The sequence below is a fragment of the Mustela nigripes genome, chromosome X, assembly GCF_022355385.1.
Source record: "Mustela nigripes isolate SB6536 chromosome X, MUSNIG.SB6536, whole genome shotgun sequence".
Classification (NCBI taxonomy): domain Eukaryota; kingdom Metazoa; phylum Chordata; class Mammalia; order Carnivora; family Mustelidae; genus Mustela; species Mustela nigripes.
Genome location: NC_081575.1, coordinates 87,693,035 through 87,716,226, shown reverse-complemented (window position 1 = coordinate 87,716,226; position 23,192 = coordinate 87,693,035). Strand labels below are relative to the sequence as shown.

Below are 23,192 nucleotides of genomic sequence, written 5' to 3'. Positions count from 1 at the left end.
GCCCTCAATAATGTGCACAAGAAATATGAAAGTTATCTTTAAGACAAGCAATACTTTCTAGAGTCCAGCAAAAAAATACTAATATTCAAAGAGACTGCCTACTGACTCAAGTCAACAGTTGGTGGAAGGGCAAATGACTTTATCTCTACTTCTGAGTATTACAAATTTTCTTGGACCCATTCACAATGATATAGCATCCCCTGTAGTTAACATCATTCTGGTCAAGTCCAAAGACACCCATAAAGGCCAAACAAATCAGAATTTATCTACACAACTCTCTCTGCTGAGATTTATGTACCATTTTAGAATGAAATATCATGTTAATTAGTAAATACCTGAGAGATTGGTTTAGTTCTTTAGATCACAATTTAAAATTAAGGTCTAACTCAAACAATGCTGGTGGGAATGCAAAGTAGTACAACATCTACATAAGGAATTTGACATTAGCAATAGTATGAAATGACTTAGGCACAAGGTTATTAACGTAACAGAAGAAGACTGGAAATGATCTAAATGTTCATTAGTAGGGGACTGGGTTAACAAACTATTCTATATCCATAATGGATTATTAAGCAGGTATAAACAGGAATGAAGATGCCTACATAGTGCTATGGAGAGATCCCTCGTGTCTTCATATTGTTAAATTAAAAATAAGGTTTACAAGAGCATATATGCAAGTGTGTAAGAACGGCAGGCAGTACAAAAACATGTAATATATATGTATCTTCTTATATTTTCAGAGATAAATAAAACTAACTAATCAAAATTTTTAATTTTAAGAAATAATTTTCTTGAAGGAAGGAAATCAATGGGGACTGGGATGCAAGCTAGGCCTCTCTGAATGAACCTTATTAATAAGTTTGACTTTGTAAACATGTACATGCTTTTTGCAATCTAAAAACAAAATTAAATCAAGACAAAAAAAGAGGCAATTCCTACAATTAAGAACAAACTAACGTTGATATCTGAATAAGGTCAGTAGAATGTATCAATGTCAACATCCTGGTTGTGATATTATACTAGTTTTGCAAAATGTTAATGTTGGGAGAAACTGGGCAACATCTACAAGGATCTCTCTGTATTCTTACAGCTACACGTGAAGCTATACTTCTCTCACTAAAAACTTCAATTAAAAAAAAAACCAAACTGATATAAACAACCCTAATTCTATATCCAGCTTGTCACATAATCAGGAAGTTATTTAAGTGACTTTAAATCCCAGTGCTTGTGATTGTGTATCTCTGGTGGGATACACCCTAATGATGAAAAGAAGGAGAAAGAAATCCTAATCCACCTTCAGTAGTCTTACTTTTATCTTTAAATCAGTAGGATGAAGCAAGTAAGTATGTTAATATGGTAAAGAACCCAGATCTTCTGAGAAAAGATGTATGAATAAAAAATTAAAAAGCAAAAACTACTTTCTTTCTCACTTAAAAAAACACTGGAGGGCGCCTGGGTGGCTCAGTGGGTTAAAGCCTCTGCCTTCAGCTCAGGTCATGGTCTCAGTCAGGGTCCTGGGATGGAGCTCCCCATCGGGCTTTCTGCTCAGTGGGGAGCCTGCTTCTTCCTCTCTCTCTGCCTGCCTTTCTGCCTACTTGTGACCTCTCTCTGTCAAATAAATAAATAAAATCTTTTTAAAAAAATTGGAAAACTTTCAAAAGGAGAGAGTGTAGAGTAATGAAGCCCTATATACCCATTACCCTGCTCCAGCACCTGATAACTTCTAGATAATCTTGTTTAACCTATACTTTAAATCCAGTACCCACTACTCACCCCTCACCCGATTCTGAGACAGATCCCAGACATTAATATCACCTCATGCATAAATAGTTTAGTACTTATCTCCACAAGGTAAGGACTCTTTGTAAAATGGTTGCAATAACAAAATTATGTTAAAAACCAAAAATTCCTTATATCTAGTAAATGGCTAATAAAAATCTGTAATTATTATCTTAAACTGGAAATAATGGTATAAACTTGTGGTTTTGTTTTTGTTTAGTTTTGACTGAAAACTTTTTAGTTTACAATAATTTTTTTAAAAGATTCTATTTATTTATTTATTTATTTGAGAGAGAGAGAGAGAGAGAGAGCGAGCCCGTGCGAGTGAACATGTGCACAAGCCAGGGCAAGAGCAGAGGGAGAGGGAGAAGCAAGTAGACTCCCTGCTGAGCAGGGAGCCTGACACAGCTCAACCCCAGACCCTGGGATCATGACCCTGGGATCATGACCTGAGCCAGAGGCAGGCGCTTAACTGACTGAGCCACTTAGGCGCCCCTAGAGTAATTTTAGATTTATATAAAAGGTGCAAAGATAGTACATAGTTCCTGTATGCCTCTCACCCAACTTCCCCTAATGTTAACAACTTAGCTAACTATAGTATATTTGCTGAAACTAAGAGGTAACACCGGTACATTGCTATTGATTGAACTCCAGACCGTAGTTTGACTTCGGTTTGCTGAGTAATGTACTTTGTTCTGGGAGCCCATGCAAGACAGACAGCACAATGCATTGTTATTAAGTCTCCTTAGTCTCCTCTGGTCTCTAACAATTTTGCAGTCTTTTCTTGTTTTTCATGACCTTGACCACTTCCAAAAAAGGAGCACTGGTCAGGTGTTTTGTAGAATATCCCTCAATTTTGATCTGCGTTAAGCCCCGTCCCCACCCCCCTGCCGCTGCCAAGGGGGTTGTAGATTTTGGGAAAGGATATCACAGAGGTGAAGTGTCCTTCTCCTCCCATCACCTCAGGGGACACTTGATATCCACATGACTTATCACTGGTGATGTTAACTTGATTCTTTGTTTAAGGGGAAGGGAGTGAGCCAGTTTTCTTTACTGTCAAGCTGCTATGTTCTCCTTTCCATCCTCTGTTCTTTGAAACTGAGTCATCACGTCCAGGGAACACAGAAGGAAGGATGGGGATTATCTCCATCTGGGGGAGGGGAGTAGTAGCTACATATATTGTTTGGAATTCTGTAAGGAAGATTTGTTTCTTTTCTCGCATTGTTAATTTAGTCAATAATTTATGTATACCAGTATGAACTCATAGATACGCATTTTATACTCTGCATTATAATCCAATATTATGTTATTTTGTTGCCCAAATTGTTCCAGGTTTGGCCACTGGGAGTTCTTTCAGGTTGGCTCCTGTGACTCTTTGACATCACTCTATTTTTTCTTTTTTTGAGCATTTCCTTCCTTTCAGACACTATAAAATACTCTGGGCTCATCTTCTATTTTCTCTGCCCCAGTCCTAGAAGTCATCATCTCTCCAAGGAGCCCTTGGCTCTTCTAACAGAGAATGATATTTAGAAATGAAGATTGTTCTCTCTCTCAAATAAATAGATAAAATCTTAAAAAAAAAAAAAAAAGAAAGGAGGATCTGGGTATGGGTGTGCTCATTACTACTACAGTTTCACTGCTTCTGGACCCTCCCAGCGGGCAGAGCCAGGAAATGCATGTGTGTACTAATCCATGCACGCGTAACCATCTTTATTCTTGCTTATTTGTAACTTTTTTCTGACAGAATGTAAGCTTCTGCCTATTTAAAAAAATCAACACAAAAAAAATCCAATACCATAGGCAAAATTCAATAGAGAAAATATTTGCAAATATATGAAAAGGGTTAATATCCTTAGTAAATACTAAAATTCTTACAAAATGGCAAAAAACTAAAGAAAAGAAATGGGTAAGCATACTTAAAATAATATTTGGCCATGCTAGTAACAAAACAAATGCAAATTAAACAAAAACATCATTTTGACTTATCAAAATGTAAACATGGGTGCTGTCCTCTATCACCGGTTTGAATAAAATTGGTATAATCTGTGTGGAGAATGATAAGATACTATGTAAAAGAAGTTTTAACTGCACTGCTGACATCTGCTAGGTGATGTTTCCCATTGAAGATGAGAAAAAAGTGGGATAAAAAACTCTGGAAGCATCAAAGTACTAACCAAATTGTCAGGAATGTTGGCTAAAATCTGGGAAAGAATGGGAACCCAGAAAGGTTAAGAGTCCTTACCCTGGGGACAAGGTCAGAGTCCTTGTCCTGGGGACATCTGCTTACAAGACAGATCTTTAAGAGAAAAGGGGTCAGAATTCCAAGGAATCTCACAGTTAACTCTTTGACCTGGAGCTAAAACCCTAAAGAGCTAGGGATGAACTAGAAATAATCAGCCCAGCCCCTTCCTTCACAAACTTACAATCTGGCTTCACTCTGAGGGGTCTTAAAAACATAAGCCTTAAACCTTAAGATGGTCCCAAACTGCTAGGCCTGAGGGTGCCTAGTAGAAGCAAATGAAAGTCCTCTCTCCACCAGAGAGGGGGGAAGAAAGTGTCATTCTAGGCCAGTGATTTTTGGAATTAATTCCAACATACAGTCAAAATGAATCTGGTACTTGAAGGGTAAGAGATCTTGATCAAGACCCAGCAAAAATGATAGACAAATAAAGGCAAACCCACAGGGACTTCTTATGGTGAGATTGTCCAGCACAGTTTATCAAATGATGAAGCTTATTATGTCCCAGAACATAACAGCTGAGCTTGAATTTTTTTGGCAAGAAAATGAAAATAATGATGAAAAGTAATATAAATTTTCAAAAGAAAAACATGCAAAATACTGAAAAGAAGGGAGAGGATATAGAGCATACCAAGGTACACCTGTGTCTATGCTTAACTGGGTCACAAAGGTGATGAGAGGAAGGCAGGCAACAGAGGCAATATTTAAAGAGATAACAGCTGAAATTTTCCCATAACCACAAATAGTATCAGTACACCAATTCAAGAGACTTAAAGAATCGAAGGCAGGACTAAGACACCCACATGCATACACACATGCCACAAAGAAAACGAAAGATGAAGAAAACATTTTTTAATAACCTGTGAAGTAGAGATCATCCTTAGATTAGTGACAGACTGCTACCTAAATTTCAACATCAATGGAAGCCGGAAGACAGGAGAATGGTATCTAATGGAAAGAAAAAGCCGACCTAGAATTCTCTACTCAGTGAATATCCTTCAAGACTGAGGGGGATAGAAGGAAATTCTGAAACTAATAAAAATGGAGAGTTTGCACCCAGCAGACTGACACAGGGAAAATGAATCCAGATAAAACCTTAGAGATGCTGAAAGAATAATGAACAAAGAAAGGACAAGTGTGGGGGTAAATATAAACTAATAATAACAGAAGTTGGAGTGATGTAAATACATGTGTCTTACACATTTATGCACACAAATATAAATCCGTGAAAACAACAGCCTGTGCATCAAAGGAGGGGCATTACATCATATTCATGTGTTCTACAGTGCTTGTCCTGTTCAGGAAGACACCCACGGTATCAGTATTAGAGCACGATGCATCTGGGAGCTGTGCAGGTACACACTAAGATAACAGAAGAGAATACTTAAATTTCCAAATTAATAGAGAAAAACAGAATGATAAAACATATTCAATTGACCCAAATAAGTCAGGGAAGGCAAAAAAAGAAATAGAGAATAGGAGGTACAATAGAAAGCACATAAGAATACTACAGATGTAAGTCAACTATCCCCAAATATCATGAAGTGTAAATGTACTAAACGCTCCAATGAAAAGACAAAGATTAAGAATCTAGAATTTAAAAAAGTATATGCCTTTAAATACAAGACACATCTAAAACCCATGGGCACAAAAAGGTTGAATCTTAAAAGGGGGGAAATAACCCCTAGAAAAATTAAACCCAAAGTAGAAGGACGAAAATAACAACAAACAAATTACTGAAACAGAACATAAATATGCAACGAAAAGGATTACCAAAGCTAAAAGTCATTGTTTAAAAGACTGATAAAACTGGCAAATAGCTAGCAAGGCTGATAAGGAAAAAGAAAAGGCACAAATTTCTAAAGAATGGAAATGCAGAGATATTATGTACCAATTTGTGCCAAAATTGTTTAAAAAGTTTCAATAAAATTCACTCATCCCTAGCAAAATACAATTCACCCAAAGTGAGGGTAGTAAATAGAAGACCAAATATTCCTATAAATATTTAAGGAATTCAATCAGAAATGAAAACCCTTCGCACAAAAGAAGTCTGACCTGAATGGGTCTACAGGTGAGTTCTACCAATCATAAAGAGAACAGAACAAGCAAGACCAGAGAACACTCCCTGACTCATTTTATGAGGTTAGCACAATCTAGATATGAAGACCTGGTATGGACAGGATAAGAAAATTATAGTATAATCTTTCTACAAATACAGATACAAAAGGTCTAAAACATAAATACAAACAAACTAAATCTAGAAATACATAAAAGGGAATATAAGGATTATACATCATGACCAAGTTTGGTTAGACGAAGGCTCAATGAAATTCACTGCATTAATAGATCAAAGGAGTCATATGATCATTGCAAAATATGCAGGAAAAAAAGTATTTGATAAAATTCACCATCCATTCATGCTTAGCAAACTCTAAGATCAGAAATAAAGATAAGTGCTATCATCACTGTTCTGCATGTTTAATCTATTGCACTAAAGGCTAGAAAAAGAAAAATGTATAAGAATGGAAAAGGAATAAACAAAATCCTCCTTATACACAGATGATATGATCAGATATGCAGAAAATCCAAGTGATTCTACAGATAAATTATTGGGATTGATACAGCTTGATGAACAGAAAGTAATATAAAGTTAATACAAGGAAGGACAGGAAGAGAAAGGAGATGAGAGAGACAGATCTACCTTTAAAAACAAATACCTAAGAATAAATCTATCAAAAGATGTGTATACAAGCTTTGCAGAGTAAAGTATAAAACATTATTGAAAGAAATCAAAGATCTAAATAAATGGGAAGATAGACACCATGTTCATGAACTGGAAGACTCAATATTGTAAGCATGTCAATTATTCTCAAGCTGTTATAAAGATTTGATACAATAACTGAAGGCAAAATCCCAATAAGGATGTGTGTGTGTGTGTAAACAGATAACCTGTTTCTAAAATGTATACGGAAAAGGTGGAGAAGTACATCCCTCAAGAACTGGCCGAAGAAGAGCAAGGTACAAAGCCCTGATCTACTAGTTACCAGAACTTAATACAAAGCTATAGTTTGTGCTCGCTTCGGCAGCACATATACAAAGCTATAGTTAATAAGATAACCAACCTGCTGTTGGCACAATGCCAGAGAAATATACTAACTGACCAGACCAGACCAGAACCTGGGAACAGTCACACATGTATAGGTGCTTGATCTATGGCAAAAGTGGTACTGCAGAACAGTCTTTTCAATAATTTTGCTGAGACTGCTGAATATCCACACGGAAAGAAATGAAATTGGACTGCTAGCTTAGAGTGTACTCCAAATTAATTTCAGATGGATAAAACACAGGAGGATATCTTCACAATCTCAGAGTAGTAAACATTCCTTAAACAAGAGCCAAATAGTAACCATAAAAGAAAAAAACCGATAAATTGGACTGTATTAAAACTTCAAATTTCTGGGGCGCCTGGGTGGCTCAGTAGGTTGGGCTCTGGGACTGAGCCCCGCATCGGGCTCTCTGCTCGGCTTTCCCCTCTCTCTCTCTGCCTGCCTCTCTGCCTGTGATCTCTGTCAAATAAATAAATAAAATATTTTTAAAAAATTACAAATTTCTGTTAATCCAAAGGTACCATTAAAAGAATGAAGAGATATGTCACACAGTTGCTATTAGGGAAGAGTAATCAGGAGAAATCACAATGAGATCACACTATACACCAAGTGGCAAAAATTAAAAATACTGACATTGCCAAGCATCAGCAAGAGTGTGCAACATAGGCAATAAATAATCATGAGAAAAAAGGAGAGTGCTGTTAATAAGGACTAATGACAGGTTTTTAAACAGGGGCAGTGCCAGGAAAACCAGGACTTGAATCACCTTAAGAGAGGCAAATACCATCGGTAAAGGGTTGGTTGATACATCCGCTTTAGAAAATAAACTTGGTATGATCTTGGAAAACTGAAGTTGTATAAACTCTAAAACCTATCAATTCCACTCCTAGGTTTATGCCCAGGATATATGTACAAGATTGTTTACAACAGCACTGTTCAAAATAGCCAAATCTGCAAACAACCCAAATACATTAAATAACATTAAATAACATTAAAACGAGTAGGTAAATTGTGAATGTTTGTTCATTGCAATACTATACGGCGATAGAGGAGCACAAAGCAACCTGGATCAAAGACTATAAGAGAGTATATGCTGTATGACTTCATTTAAATAAAGATTTTAAAAGACAGATAACACTGAAATTATATTACTCAAGGATACTGTATGGATGGTATAGACATGAAAGAAGGAGGTGAAGTCTAGATTAAAGGTAATCTGAGAAAAGAAGGGGACTGTGGTTAAGAGTATTTGTATTTCTTGACCTGGTTGTGGGTAATGGTTTGGCAGTTTACAATAATTCCTTAAGCTGTATAGTTCTGTGTATGCATTTTTCTAAATAAAACAGATTGTATAAAAAAAGGTTACATCTATATGTGATGTACGTGTTTGTATGTATCCATACACTCTTTCACCCAGTAATTCTATTTCTAAAAGCTTATTTTGAGGAAATAAAGCAATCAGCCAGTGTGAACAGAAATTATGTACAAAAATATTATTAATCATAACATTACTTCTAATACGGAAAACAGTGTAAATGTCCAACTATAAGGAAATCATTAAATATGGCACGTGCATATAGTTGAGATATCTTAATGCAACCATTAGACTACTGTATCTAAAAAATATTTAACAGCACAGCAAAATGCTTAAAACTATTAATTGAAAAGAATTGGGAAACAAAACTGCATATAAAAAATGAGTCCAACTGTGATCATGAATATAAGTAGAAGAAAATGTTCTGAAATGTTCACTGTGATTAACTTTTGTTAACTTTGTAAGTGGTATGATTTTTATTATAATTTTTCACAATTTCTAAATTGGTACAAAGTATGTGTATTGTAAAGATTATTTATACTAGAAACTACTTATAATTTTTATTTTTAAATGAACAAACTTCTTTCAATAATGGAAAATTAACTAAATTTTCCTATTTTATGTGCATATAAACTTATTTCAAAATTATTTTTAGTGGCTAAGATCAGCTTTCATATACAAAAAAGTTTACCAGAGTGACAACTTCAAATTCATTTCTAAGATAGTAGACATCAAAATGTAGTTTGTTTTCTAATGTAGCATTCAAAAGTTAAAATTTATTCTATACCGTAGCATCTCAATCTAGGCTTTGTTTTACAGAAAAATTGGGATTCCTACATTCTTCTGTTAATAGACGTCAAAATGATACAGTAATTACAGTTAAAAAAAAATCCGAACTCCACAATTTACAGGTAATTATATTTTGTTTGCAGATCCAAGAGTTAATCAACTTAAACCCCTTCCATTTATCTGTTTTTAGTTTGTGCAGAATAGAGTTAAGATAGCAGGCCTAAGTTTTTGAAAGGGCTTGAAAGGCCTGTCTATGCAGTTAGCTCTCCATTGGCATCTGGCAACTTGGACGGGTTCCTCCCATTCTAACTGAAAAGCGTGGCTCACTGTGTCTAAATTGTGCAAACAATATGATTTATCCCGAACACCTGCTTTCCCTCTGGGAGGCTGGAAGATGGTACTGGCCAGGCAGAGGGTGTCTACATGACCAGCTCCCAATAAATATCCTGGGTGCTGAGTCACTAATGAGCTTCCCAGGTTGGCAACTTTTCACACGTGTTATCACAACTGGCTGCTGGCAGAAGACCCTTGGAAGCCTGTACCTGACGGCCCCTGGACTTCAACTCATCTACCTTTTCTCTTAGCTGGTTTTGCTTTATAGAATCTCTGAGCTGCAATAAATCCCAGTTGTGACTACAACTAGATGCTGAGTCCTAGGAGTCCTCCTTAGTCAATCATCAAACCTGGGGGTGTGTCTTGGGGGACCCCTGACACATAGTTCTTAAAACTAATATAAAACTAAACATTTAATTTAGTGGTGAAGCTAGTTCAGATAAATGATTAATTTTTTTAAAAAAAGTTTATGATGATAGTTTTTTTCCTTTCAAATGGTATTTATCCAAGGTCTTCACAAGCACCCAGCTACATCCTCTCATAAATCTTATTGCATAAGTTTCTGATGTTTACTAGGACCAAACGATATTTTCCAACCATTTCCTATTACCCAGCACTTATGCAGGCATTTGATAAATATGTGCTGATGAATGAACAGCATTTTTATCATTACACATAAAAACAAAAAAACCCCAAAAGATCAGACTAGCTCTAAAAATATGTACAGATCTTCATATAATTTTCAATGCCACAGTGCAGACTCGATATGAAATAAATATACTTTCCTTTCCTGGGCAAGTTTGCTAGTAAGTAGAAATCAGTTCTACCTTAGCAGCATAAATGAATTCCACAAATATTCCCTTCCCCAAGCTTAAACACCAGACCAAAAGGAAAAACAAATAAAATTTAAAAAATAAAAAAGCTATCAGTTTATCTCCTCGTGAGCTTCAAAAATACAAACTGCTAATATTATTTTAAAAGATACAAACTATTGTTTTCATGTCACATGTATTTTAAATCCATATTTAATTACTACAAAAGTCTCCCTGTGGTATATGTAATCATTCTATAATAAGGTAATTAAAATTCCTCGGCCAGCCAATTTAGGATTTACAGCTTAACTCAAGTATCAGACACTATTAAAGACAAGCCCGGATGTGTTACTTAGAAATAAACATTTAATTTAAGTGGGCGTGGCACAACACAGCCCCATCTTCAAAATTGGACCTATATTTTCTTTCTTTTTTTTTTTTTAAGATTTTATTTATTTATGTGACAGAGAGAGATCACAGTAGGAGAGAGGAAGGGAAGAGATCACAGAGAGAGAGGAGGAAGCAGGCTCCCTGCTGAGCAGAGAGCCCGATGTGGGACTCGATCCCAGGACCCTGAGATCATGACCTGAGCCGAAGGCAGCGGCTTAACCCACTGAGCCACCCAGGCGCCCCCCCAAAATTGGACCTATATTTTCAAATATGTTTCAGCAAACTATTGCAGACAAATCCAAATTTAAGTGTAATCCCAAAGCAATGGATCCCAAAGCAATCAATCTAGTGCAAACACATGCAGATATCTAACAAACGACTGTGTTTGTTGGGGGGAAATGACAGCACAGTCTCTAAATAGTAATGCCCTTACTTTAAAGGTCAATCATCTCTTTACCTCCTCTCACTTTGAGACTTGGCAGTTGTTGAAACTGAATATCTAGGGGTGGTGCCTGGGTACAAGCTTATTTGACAAGCTCTCCTTAGGATTTTTCAATGTTAAGTTTTGAAATCTACTGCTTTAATCTTTTCTGGCTCTAAAATTCTGCTTCTGTGAGTCTCTGAATTGGAATACGCTTTTAACTTAAAACCATTTGTAATTAAATGGGTACCAACGAGCTGGACAGGTTTTCTAACATAAGCAACCTGATCGGGCCATGTAATTTCATGACTGGCTTAAGGGGAAAAAAAGAAGAGTTGGTTATACACAGTCTATGGCAAAGGCAGATACGAATACCTATTAAGAAAGTCACTGATTTCTTTTTCTTCATCAAAATTATCAGAGCGGGACGCCTGGGTGGCTCAGTTGGTTAAGGAGCTGCCTTCAGCTCAGATCATGATCCCAGCATCCTGGGATTGAGTCCCACATCGGGCTCCTTGCTTGGCAGGGAGCCTGCTTCTCCCTCTGCCTCTACTGCCACTCTGTCTGCCTGTGCTCACTCTTGCTCCTCTCTCTCTGACAAATAAATAAATAAAATCTTAAAACAAAAACAAAAACAAACAAACAAACAAACAAAAATTATCAGAGCTGTTTCCAAGTAGCCAAAAATTGCAAAGTCAACTGACCTTATTTCATTCGTTTTCCCTTTGTCTACTCTGTATTGGCGGCAGATCATTAAAACTGGGGAATAGATCCGGATAACCCATCACCTGAGCAATGAGTCCGTGGATACCAGGGATCATTACAACTATTGCCAGAAACACAGAACTAATTCTGCAGTAGCTTTGTCGACATTTCAACTGTACAGACAATCTCTTACCTAGCCAGTAGGTGGAGGCACACACAAACTTACTGCTTTGCTCTTTGAGCCAAAGGACCTTAAATCTTCTAGTAAATTGGTCTTTTGTTTATTCATTTGTTTTAAACCCAGGAGATCAAAGAGAACACAAAAAAGTGAACAAGGACAACTGTTGATGTGAATTTATAAAAAATGATACAAGGAACAACTTTATATTTATATTTTGTTTCTGGCCCTTTTGAGAAATAACTAAGTTATTTTAACTGTGAATTCATAATCCACTTCCAGATCCCCAGAGCTAATAAAATAATTGTAAATTTAGAAAGAGATCTTTTAAAAATCCATGTTAAATCAGGGAAAACTGAACGTTAACCAAATGTGATCTAATACTAAGGAATGATTATTTTGCTAGGTATGATTACACTATTATGATTGATATCTATCTATATCTATACATCAAGTCCTTCTTTATAAATCCAAACATGAATATTTATAGGTGACATGGTATCCCTTTAGAAATCACCAGGAAAAAAAAGAAAAGACAACAGTAAATGCCACACAGAAAAAGAAGGGCAAAATGTTGATAACTGTTGAATTCAGTGACAGGTGCACTGAGGTTCACAACTATTCTCTTTTTGTTTAAATTTTCCAAGACAAAAACTTCAGAAAATTAATTTATAGAGACACATTCTTGTGATGTGGGTTAACACTGAGATGAGATGACCAGTAGATATGCAACTTTAATTAAGTCTTATCTCCATACATAGGCACCAAGGAGTTATTTCAATAATGACCGAATCATATGAAAAATCAGCTCTATAAAATATAATAGAATTTAACAGGAAAGACTAAAACTAACTTGCTAAATCCCCTGGAAACAATACTTTCCAGATGTAGAATACTTCACCATTTTACAAAATGAATTCCCGTTTAGTTCTGATAATCGCTTCTCGGCCTTTTGGCTAAGATCAAGTGTAGTTCTGATAATCCTTATTAAGATTTTAAAGGTTAAAAAAAATCCTGAGGCTCAGAGAAGCTAAATGGCGTGGCTGGGGTCACAAAATCCATAAAAGTGATGGAGCTGGGACAGTAACCCAAGTTTTATAACACCAAAGATCATCTTCTCTCCACTGTACTATCGCTTCGATCCCATTGAAACAAATAGCAAACGTGATGAAATTTAGGTGAATCTTAAAATTTTTGCCTTCTGTGCTCATTACTTTAGAGAATATGACAAAACTGTTTTTTTTTTCATTTTCTCAGTGAATAAAAATATGGATAAAAACAGATTCCTTGAATAAAGAATAAAATTAAATCAGAGAAAGTTACTGAAAAAGAATGATAGCATCTTAAAATTGGAAGGGACACTAGCGGCCCTCCCGAGCCCACAATCAAACCCTTATCTTTAGCCTCCTTGCTGGGTCCAGCTTGAGCTCAAGGTATTTTTAGTGAGGAACTGTGTACTGTGCGAGACAGCCTGCTTCATTCACTCACTTAGTCTGATTGCTACAGGGGCCTTCCTTGCTTAGGGGTGGAACTGACCTCCTGCTAGCTGATTCCAGTTATAGCCCCTGACCCTACACTGAACAAACATATAATCCTCTTACATATGACACCTTTTTAAGTAACTGAAGACTTCCATTATGTTCTACCATGGCCTTTGTTCTGAGGACTCTCTCCGCAGAAAAAGAAAATCAGTGGATACTTGAGTAACTAAAGCTTCCCAGTCTTTTCAACAACTCTTCCACGGTCTTCAAACTGGGATTTGGGAATCTCTCGGAGTACCCAAGGCCCTTCCATGAGATATAAGAATTAGGATCTTTTTAAGGCAACCAATGTCCATTTCTTCACTTGCCATAATTTAATCTGTCTGAAAACAAGTCTACGGTCTGCTGAGTTTTCCTTTTACATCACCACTCATACAAGCCCATCTCAAAAGACGAACTGCTCACCCAACCTGAAAAGTCTGCCTAGCTTCAGAGACAACTAGGGAATGCAAAGCTCCTGAGGGAGAGACTCTTGAGAGCAAAACATCGCTTCAGAAAGAACAAGAAGAGCCACCTTATTTCATCCAGACAATATATGCACGGCAAAGCCTTATCTATTTTAGAATTAAAAATCAATCATAAAATGACTGTCACAGGGATATCTACTAACACTTTAATTTTATTTGGAAAATGAAGGCAGATTTTTTTCTGACAGAGTGAGTCTGATTTGGCTGACTGGCTTGACAATGATGACTAGCTCTGCCATTTAGGTCACAGAGCAGACATTTTCCATAAGCTGGATGAGATAAAGGTGCTGATCTACCGTTTTGAAGAAAATATATTTAAAAGAATACACAAAACACTAAAAATGATAGCCCCACAATAGAAGTTTTTATGTATCAACTCATAAAGTATGTGAGGAGGTACATGGTTTTCAAAATTCTTTTGGCAGGTATGTCAACAAAAGTTTTGAACGCTGTGGCTCTAGGGCAAAATTTGTAGACTCTTTCCCACTCTCGTTATTCCCTTCAGGCAGCATGCCAGTGTCCTGCTTACTATGAACACTCTAGGGAGAACAGGTAATATATAATAACTGTGAATGTGGGCTTCGTTCTAAATACTATCTGTATTTAATTAAGATAGCCAAAGGTTCCATTCAGGGCTTTTTTTTAAAGCTGTTGCAACAACTACCTTTCAAAACATTTCTCTTTTTCAAAGCAGTTGCAACTGAGCTTATTGTGATCTTGCACTTATATAACTGAATGAGTGAGTTTGTATTAATTGGTCTTAAATTTCCTTTTTTTTTTTGTTTCCGCTCCTTTGCTATAAATTTGTAAAATATTTTCAAAAAATTTTGATCTAGAAATTCAGTGTGTGAGCCAGCCTTCCATGATAAGGAGTGGGGGCCATGGAGAGGGCAGCTTCTGACATGGCTCCCAAGGATCTCCAGTTATCTCTTGGTGCTCACACCCTCATGTAATACTCTGGCCTTATGTGTGGGCTGGATCTGGGGACTTACTTCTAATTAACAGAATATGGTAGAAGTGATGGTGTGTGATTTCTGAGATTAGATTATTAAACTGACTTCCAAATGGAGAGGCCCGAAAAAAACAAACAAACAAACAAACAAACAAAAAAACAAATGGAGAGGCCTGGTGACAAGGAACCCGGGGAAGCCTAGGCCAATGGCTCATGAGAACTGAGGCTCTTAGTCGAATAGGCTACTGCCAACAAGCATTGTGAGTGAGCCTAGAAGGAAATCCATCCCCAGCGGAGTTTTAAAATGACTCCAGTCCTGGCCAATGCCTCGATTACCACCTTGTGAGAAATCCTAATCAACGTCACCGATTAAAATTCTGGAAAGAACAGGATACCATCCCATAAAACTTACACAGTCTCTTTGGACACAATTGTCCAATTAACTACAAAACTACCCAGTTATACTATCCTTAGCTCACATTTCTCCATCTTACTGACAAAAATTCTATGACAAACATGTCAAGTGGTTTATTAAAATCAAATACACTGTTATCTACAGAATTTCCTTAATATGCCAATGTGGTAATTATATCAAAATAGGAAGTGAAGTCTGTTGTTACTTGTTTTTCGTTGCCAGAGAGGTTTCCAACATGGAGACCTCTTCTCCCACCCCACTTCTCTTCAACAAGACTCCTATGGTCAGAATTTTATATTTTGGGGCCTGCTATTCATCTGAACTCTTTCTACAGCCTCGTCTCTGAAGTATAATAAAAATGAAGGTTAACTAAATATGCCCAACTTTTGCTTCCTCAGCCATTGTGAACCTTAAGATGAGATAATCCTTTTATTCTGGTTACTTTTTTTAAACAGATGAGCTCACAACTATTGTTAAATTTTAAAAGTGTTAGCATTATCCCAAACCAGCACTGCTAAAACTTTAACCCTTAAGAAAATAAAAATGTACACTCACAATTCAAAAACCATGTAAAGCATTCCATCTGAGCTATATGTCTCCAATAACTCGACAATATGGGGGTGTTTCAGCATATGACAGATACTGGCTTCCCGCTTTAGATCTGCAAAACAAACACAGCACATACTTTGTTAGGTAAGAACAAAAGACAATCAGAGTGAATGATGAATGAATGGATATGATCTATGGTAACATGAAGACTTCTCTAACTAAAGAGATGAAATCCCCCATTTAAACTAAGCTTTTTTACCCTTTAAAGTCTTTGATGATATAACTTTTTCATATTTTTGCCAGTTGGTATCTATCTATCTATCTATCTATTAGAGAGTCAGCTCTTACTTTTATTTATTTAAGTAATTAAGCTCTATGCCCAGCATGGAGCTTGAACTCATGGCTCCGAGATCAAGACTTGCATGCTTCAGCAACTCTGCCAGCCAGGCACCTCAGCTCTTATTAATAAGAAACGTAAATAGCATGAATACTTTCCCCAAACCCTTATAAACAAGCCTCAAAATTTATAACTTTCTTGATCTGGTAATAACTCAATCTGCTGTTCTGAATTGTACCTCTTTTTCTTAGTTTTCCCTAAAGTGGATAAGAACATGTTGTCTGTTCTTTAGCTTAAAATCTAGCATTTACAGATACACAGCAGGGAAGTTACATGGAATAAAGGGCAAAATTATTTAAACAGTAAAGGCACTGCTTCTACCCAGCATCAAAGTCAGAAATTTATTTTACATTATCTATAAAACATATTTAACAATTCAGGACACTAGTTATGGTGTTATCTTGAAGAACAAATTCAGACAACGTAGGGTAGACTACTGTGTAAATTACAGAACGCTATTTGGAAAATAAAACTGTCCATACCATGTCATCATTGTTCGAACACATTTTGGGCATAGATATCCCTTGCCATGTCCACATGGAACAAAAGAACTAAAGCTTTCCTGTGTCAATAGCACTGGAGTTTTACCTGTTTGCAGGTGAATAAAATCCAGTGTGACATTTTTATATTTGGAAGTAAAAGGCAAACAGGTAAAGAAGAACCAAGCATGAGGATGTACTACATGAAGCGAAAGAGACAATGTTATTTCCTCTCTGATTTATTAATTCAACTTGGCTTTGTCAATAAGAGCAATTGTTGTAGATCGAACTAGAGAAGACTTGTATAAGGTTAGGATGAGGAAGTCAGTAAATTAGACAAAAGAGAACCCACTGGAAAAGGAAGAATTAATAATACAATATTAAGAAAGTCAAGGGAGTAGAGGGAATCAAGGCATGAGTAGTTGGAGAAGGCTAAGAAAAGGCTGTTTAAGAGTCAGCCGAAGACCATTAGCAGTCTGGGCAAGATCAAGTTCTGTGGAGAGGTCAGGTCTGAAGTTCGTATGCAGGAGACAATTATGTAATAACAGATTAAAATTCATCCTGTTTCTCACTGGGCTAAGTACTTAATAGAGTCATTACTCTTGCTGAGCCAACAACCCTACGAGGTAGATACTTTACAGGTGAGGAAGCTGAGGCTTAGAAATGTGTTCAAGATCACACAGCTAACCACAATGGCTAGGTCTGAGCCCTGGCCTGTCCAACTCCAAAGTCAGCAGTCCTTCGATGATGCCATGCCAGGTTTAGACATGATGAAATCAGAAGAATCTGGCTGTAGGAAAGGAATGGCAAAGTTAAAGAAGGTTTGATTTTTCTGTTGTTGCTGCTGTTTAAAAACAAAACACTGTGTCAGTGGCAGTGATGAAAAGCCCATGGGATTTACAGTCGGAAACTTGGGGCCGGGTCTGCCACTTGCCAGATGACTACTACCCTCTACAAGTGCCTTCCTCACCACAGATGAAATAGGGCAGGCTGGAGGGGATGCAGGGCCTGCAGAGTCTACTCAATCGCCTTCAGGGGGCAGCGCTAGGATTCCCACGAAAGAATGGTTGTGGGGGGCACCTGGGTGGCTCTTTCAGCTCAGATCACGAACTCAGGGTCCTGAGATGGAGCCCTGTATCAAGCTCTGCACTCAGTGGGGAGCCCGCTTGAGATTTTCTCTCTCCCTCTCCCTCTGCCCTTCCCCCCACTTGCTTGTGCGCTCTCTCTTCAAAATAAATAAATCAATCCGTGTTTATGGGAAAGGAAGAGGCCAGAGGCACATGAAAGATGGTCTCCATCTCCAAAAGTGCTTGGGAAGGTCCTGCAGGAGAGGAGAGGTGTGAATCAGGTGTGGGTTTTGTGTAGAAAAGTCGTTAACTTGAGGAAGGCTTTTGACAAGTGTTGCTGGAAAGCCAGGCTGAAGCCAGGAAACATAAATCAGGTATCTGTGCTGTTTTTTTTTCTCTCTCCTTCTTCAAGAATGTTCTACCTCCAGATTTTACGAAAAGCTCAGGAGTTTTAATTTTTATTTTGCCCTTTTCATGTAATTACAGCGTGTTGCAACTTTAATACCCACTTTGCCAGTGCCACGTCTGTTGTACCAAAGGACGGCAAGTAGAAGCGGCTGTCCTAAAGACCCCTGCCATCTGACCTGCACAGTTCTGCTTGATACACAGCTGACTGTGCTCCTGGCCTAGTCTCTCATCACCTAACCACCCTCCAAACGAAGGCACAATTGCTGTGGACCCTCCCTTCAAAGACTAAAGCCATTGAAACATCACTGGATCTGGCATTTCAGGGTCTAAAGAGCTGAGCACTGAAGAGCACAAAACTAACAACATAAAAAGATATTTGAAATTATAAGGGCAATGATGCAAAAGATGGTTTACATCTAGAATAATTATGGCACCATTTTCCATAATTCAGATATCGACTGAATGGGTATACTAAGTAGCCCAAATGGAAAATCATGGTTTGAAAAATACAAATGCATTATATAAGCATTCAAATTATAGATTCCAGGAGTATTAAATTCAGAATGCTTGGTTTTAGATGTGAATGTGAATTAAAGATATATTAAGTGCTATTAATTCCTTGCTGATATAGCAAACTAAAAATAGCATTTTCCTACGAACCAACTCATGAGGCAGAGTAGCAAGGAATTCAAAAGTAGGGGATAACGATTTGAGGTTGTGATGAACTGCTCTGAGATACTAGCACGGAACATGCCTGTGAATGCCCTGACCGAGTCACGATGGCTGCTTTCCAGTGCTACACTGTCCATAATGACTGGTACTTCTCTCCACAGTTCCTTGTATCTTTTCAGTTCGTATTTTTCCAATTTGTTCAACTGCAATTTATAATCTTCGACATTTAAAAGATTTAAAAAATAATTTCTATTTTTACTGCACTGATACTTAACTATGTGCCTGTAATAATGCATTTATTTCCCTTTAAGGGGGGCACTAATAATACTGAAAGTAATATTTGGTTTTCGGACCGTAACTGGAGAAACACACTTAAATCAAATCAATCCGCTTACTATGTATGAGTACTACTACCACCACTAGCAGTTTTCTAAGAACTCTGGGCATCCAAGAGTAAATCAACTATGCCCCGCAGGCTTAACCTCTCCAGTCTGTTCCTCAAGCAAGGGAGAGTTAAGGAGACTGTTTCAGGTGGTCTCTTTTATTTGAGTGTGTTTTTTTTTTTTTTTAATTTCCTTTCAGCTAACAGTAGTCATTGTTTTTGCACCACACCCAGTGCTCCATGCAATCCGTACCCTCTCTAATACCCACCACCTGGTTCCCCCAACCTCCCACCCACCGCCGCTTCAAACCCCTCAGATTGTTTTTCAGAGTCCATAGTCTCTCATGGTTCACCTCCCCTTCCAATTTCCCAACTCCCTTCTCCAGGTGGTCTCTTTTAAAAAGAAGTTTCCAGGGTGCGGGGCTGGCTCTGTGAGTGCAGCATGTGACTGACTCTCGATCTCAGGGTCATGGGTTTGAGCCCCACGTTAGGTGTAGACATTATTTAAAAATACCATCTTAAAAAAGTAAATAAAAAGAAGTTTCCTGGAAAGTATTGTTCATTCTACTACTAGTTGTTCTTATGCTAGGAGAATTCTTCATGCTGTCTTTTAAAAGTGGGATACCACTTACAGAGTAACACAATTCTGTAACAAGTTAATGTGACCATGGATCAAAACTAATTTGGGTATTTACAAATAGGATTGAAGAAACAATTTCTGACATTCTTAGTATTAGAGTAGCAATCTTGACCTCAATATTTGAACTTGAAAGGATCTAAATTTAAGAGTTAGCTCGCAGAGAGCTGTTCTTCAGATCAGCACTGTCCAATGGAAGTATAATGTGAGCCACATACATAATTTTAAATTTTTCAGTAGTCACATTAAAAAGTAAAAATAGGTGAAATTTACTTTAATAACATATTTTATGCAATCTAATATATTCAAAGTAATATTTAACATATGATCATATTAAAAGTTATAAATATGTTTCTTTTCTATAGGAAGTCTTTGAGATCTGGTCGTGTTTTAGATTTATAGCACATCTAAATTTGGACCAGCCATATTTCAAAGGTTCACAGCCACAACATAGCTAGTGGCTACCAAACTGGAACAGTGTAGCTCTGGCTAAGCCACCTTTAATTCTTATCCTCTCTCCATAGTGGGTTCTCCTGCATTTCCTACACAGATAGCTGTAAAGACATCCAGTCATTCAATAAAGATTCTAAACTCAGAAGAGGTGTTTTTTAAAAACATTTCCATAGAAGGAAACTCTACTTTCAACAATCCAAATCCATCAGTTAACAACTTAAATCTGGAATTTTTTCACTATTGTTAATCTTAGTCCTTCATTTGGCGGTTTTAAATTATTTTATCTTGTTTAATCTACCAAACACAAAAATAGTGGTCAACATTTACTGTACTTTTCCTGTCCTTTGTACACTTCCAGATTTATTGAATGACCTTACACTATTCAATGCAACATTTGATAGTTTAACTGCCCCTCTATAAATCCTTGTTTAGTAACTATAATAACCCTGTGAGATAAATATGCCAATTCCCATTTTACCGAGGAGGAAAGTGAAGCCCTGGGCTCAGTGAGATGAAGAAGTTGCTGAAATCATACAAATAGTAAGTAGAGGAAGAAGGCCTAATAATGGAAGTCTGGGGCTCTTTTTTCACGCCACAATGGCTCCTGGGGCTGTACAGTTTTCACATGTGCCCTTGAGATCCAATCACACAACAGTGCTAATGTGGAAACACTAATTTGGGTGACAAGCCTTCAAGATTGTTACAGAAAGAATTTATGTCAGCTTGCATGGTCACCAACGATGATTAGAAACTAGACACTGTTCTTTTCCTGACAAATGCATAAATATTGTCATTTATTTCCAATTTCTAACTTGTGTTAGAAACTTGACAGTTAGCAAAATTTACTAAGAGCTGACCCCAGGCTCCAAATGCACATAAAGAATATTCTAATCTAGTTACAGAAATAATTAGGACAAGAATTAATGCTTCAGTTGAATCAATATTAATAACAAAATAAGTAAATGAAAGTCATTATTGACTCAACATTTTTTCCTTGCTTTACTAAAATTAATGACCATATGATATTGCAATAGGGGAATCTGAGCAGAATCTTGGAAAGATATAGAAACAAAGCCAAATTCTGTTGCTGAGTACCACCTTCATATAATAACCGACTTGAAAACTAAAGATCCCAGCTGCCTTTGGCAAGAATACAGGTTAGGTTGGCTTTAATGAGGCTATCTTCCTATAAATCAGGGAAGTTGACCTTCTCTACCAGTAGATGACTAGAGGCCCAGACAAGCCCACACCAATCTGGGTTAACTGCAAACTCATTATTTCTTTGATCTTTTATATATTTTACTACCACCCTATACATTTTATTATCTTTTTTTAACAAAGAGAAATCCAGGCAGCCTCTAATGTTTTGAATTCTTCCTCACATTTTTTTGATACTATGGTTTAAAAATCCCATCTCTCAGGTGAATAAAGAAAGGAAGCAGTATACCATTAACTGAGAATATTTGATTAAAATTTTTTCTTAAATAGGCAAAAGTATTATAAATCAATGTTAACTACATTAAGCATTTACAAATCAATGAGGTTTTCGTAACATATTTCCCAAATAATTTTTCAGTTCTGATAAATACAATAAAACAGCCTGCCCAGTTGAATACCAAATTTAAACTGAATTCAACACTGCATTTATGAACAACTAAAAGCTGTAAAGTAGAAACATGCTAGTTATTCTGAGAACTACTTGTCTTCCCTCTCACTCTGCATTAGGATGAGTTTGGCAAATAATTATCTAAAGTACCATTTATTTTCTAGGGACTTAAATTTTATAAACTCCAGGTCATTCCTAATCAATACTAAAGTACTATAAATCACTGAACTTACTAAGTAGATATTAATAAAATTAGAGGTAACCAATTCAATGATCTTTATTAATATTTATCTTCTGAGATGTTAAAATCCTGAAAGAAGAGCATTTGCTTACAAAGCCATTGGTGGATAAGAGCCAACATTAGGTTAAAGAGAAACCAAATTATTTGTCTCTTAGAAGATATAACTGAATCTTCTATTCAAGGAGTTACTCAACCATGGATTGGGTGAAAATCTGTTTTGCAATCAACTAGTAAAATGTTCATTATACGGATAAAAGGAGAAGGCAGAGGTTACTGAAATCCAAACCAAACAAAATTCCAGTATTAGAGCTTTTCTCAAGCAAATAAATGACCATTCTTAAGATATTTTGTACCTGACAAAGAAAAAAATACAATATTTTAAACATTTATAGAAGGTACAATTTCTCTATTGCTTTTCCTTTTGGGAAATGTAAACCAAAAAGCTCTGCAAAAAGGTAGAAAGATGGGGCATTTTACTATTATAAAAACCAGATACCTATTTCAAAATGGTACTCCTAATTTTATGGAAGAAAATTAGAGAAATACTAGTTTATGCCTCACTTACTTTTCAACATTAGAGCCTTAAAAAACATACTCTTTAGGAGCATGAAGGAACTTTGTGGAATGACAGAGTGTATATATTTGTTAAAAGCCACTGGACTGAAGACTTAAATGGGTTCATTTTATGGTACATAAATTTTTATTCAGTCAAGTTTACAAAGAAACTTCCTGCAATAAGACAGGAATTCAACTAATGTCTCTCAGTCAAAAAATGTTACCCACATATCTGTATTTTATACTCTTAATTATCTTACCTATCATTACCTTCTATTTTTATTTACTTACTGATAGCTGAGG

The 23,192-nt window shown here is 36.7% G+C and overlaps 1 protein-coding gene and 1 pseudogene across 1 annotated transcript in view; one reads left to right on the top strand and one right to left on the bottom strand.

The window, feature by feature from the left end:
* The window catches only part of CASK (calcium/calmodulin dependent serine protein kinase), a 357,555-nt gene that overhangs the window by 206,362 nt on the left and 128,001 nt on the right, over positions 1–23,192 (bottom strand). The window contains exon 3 of the mRNA XM_059385265.1: positions 15,999–16,104. Coding sequence (XP_059241248.1) covers positions 15,999–16,104 — 106 coding nt within the window. The remainder of the gene's footprint in view (positions 1–15,998; positions 16,105–23,192) is intronic.
* LOC132007987 (U2 spliceosomal RNA) lies at positions 13,005–13,102 on the top strand (annotated as a pseudogene).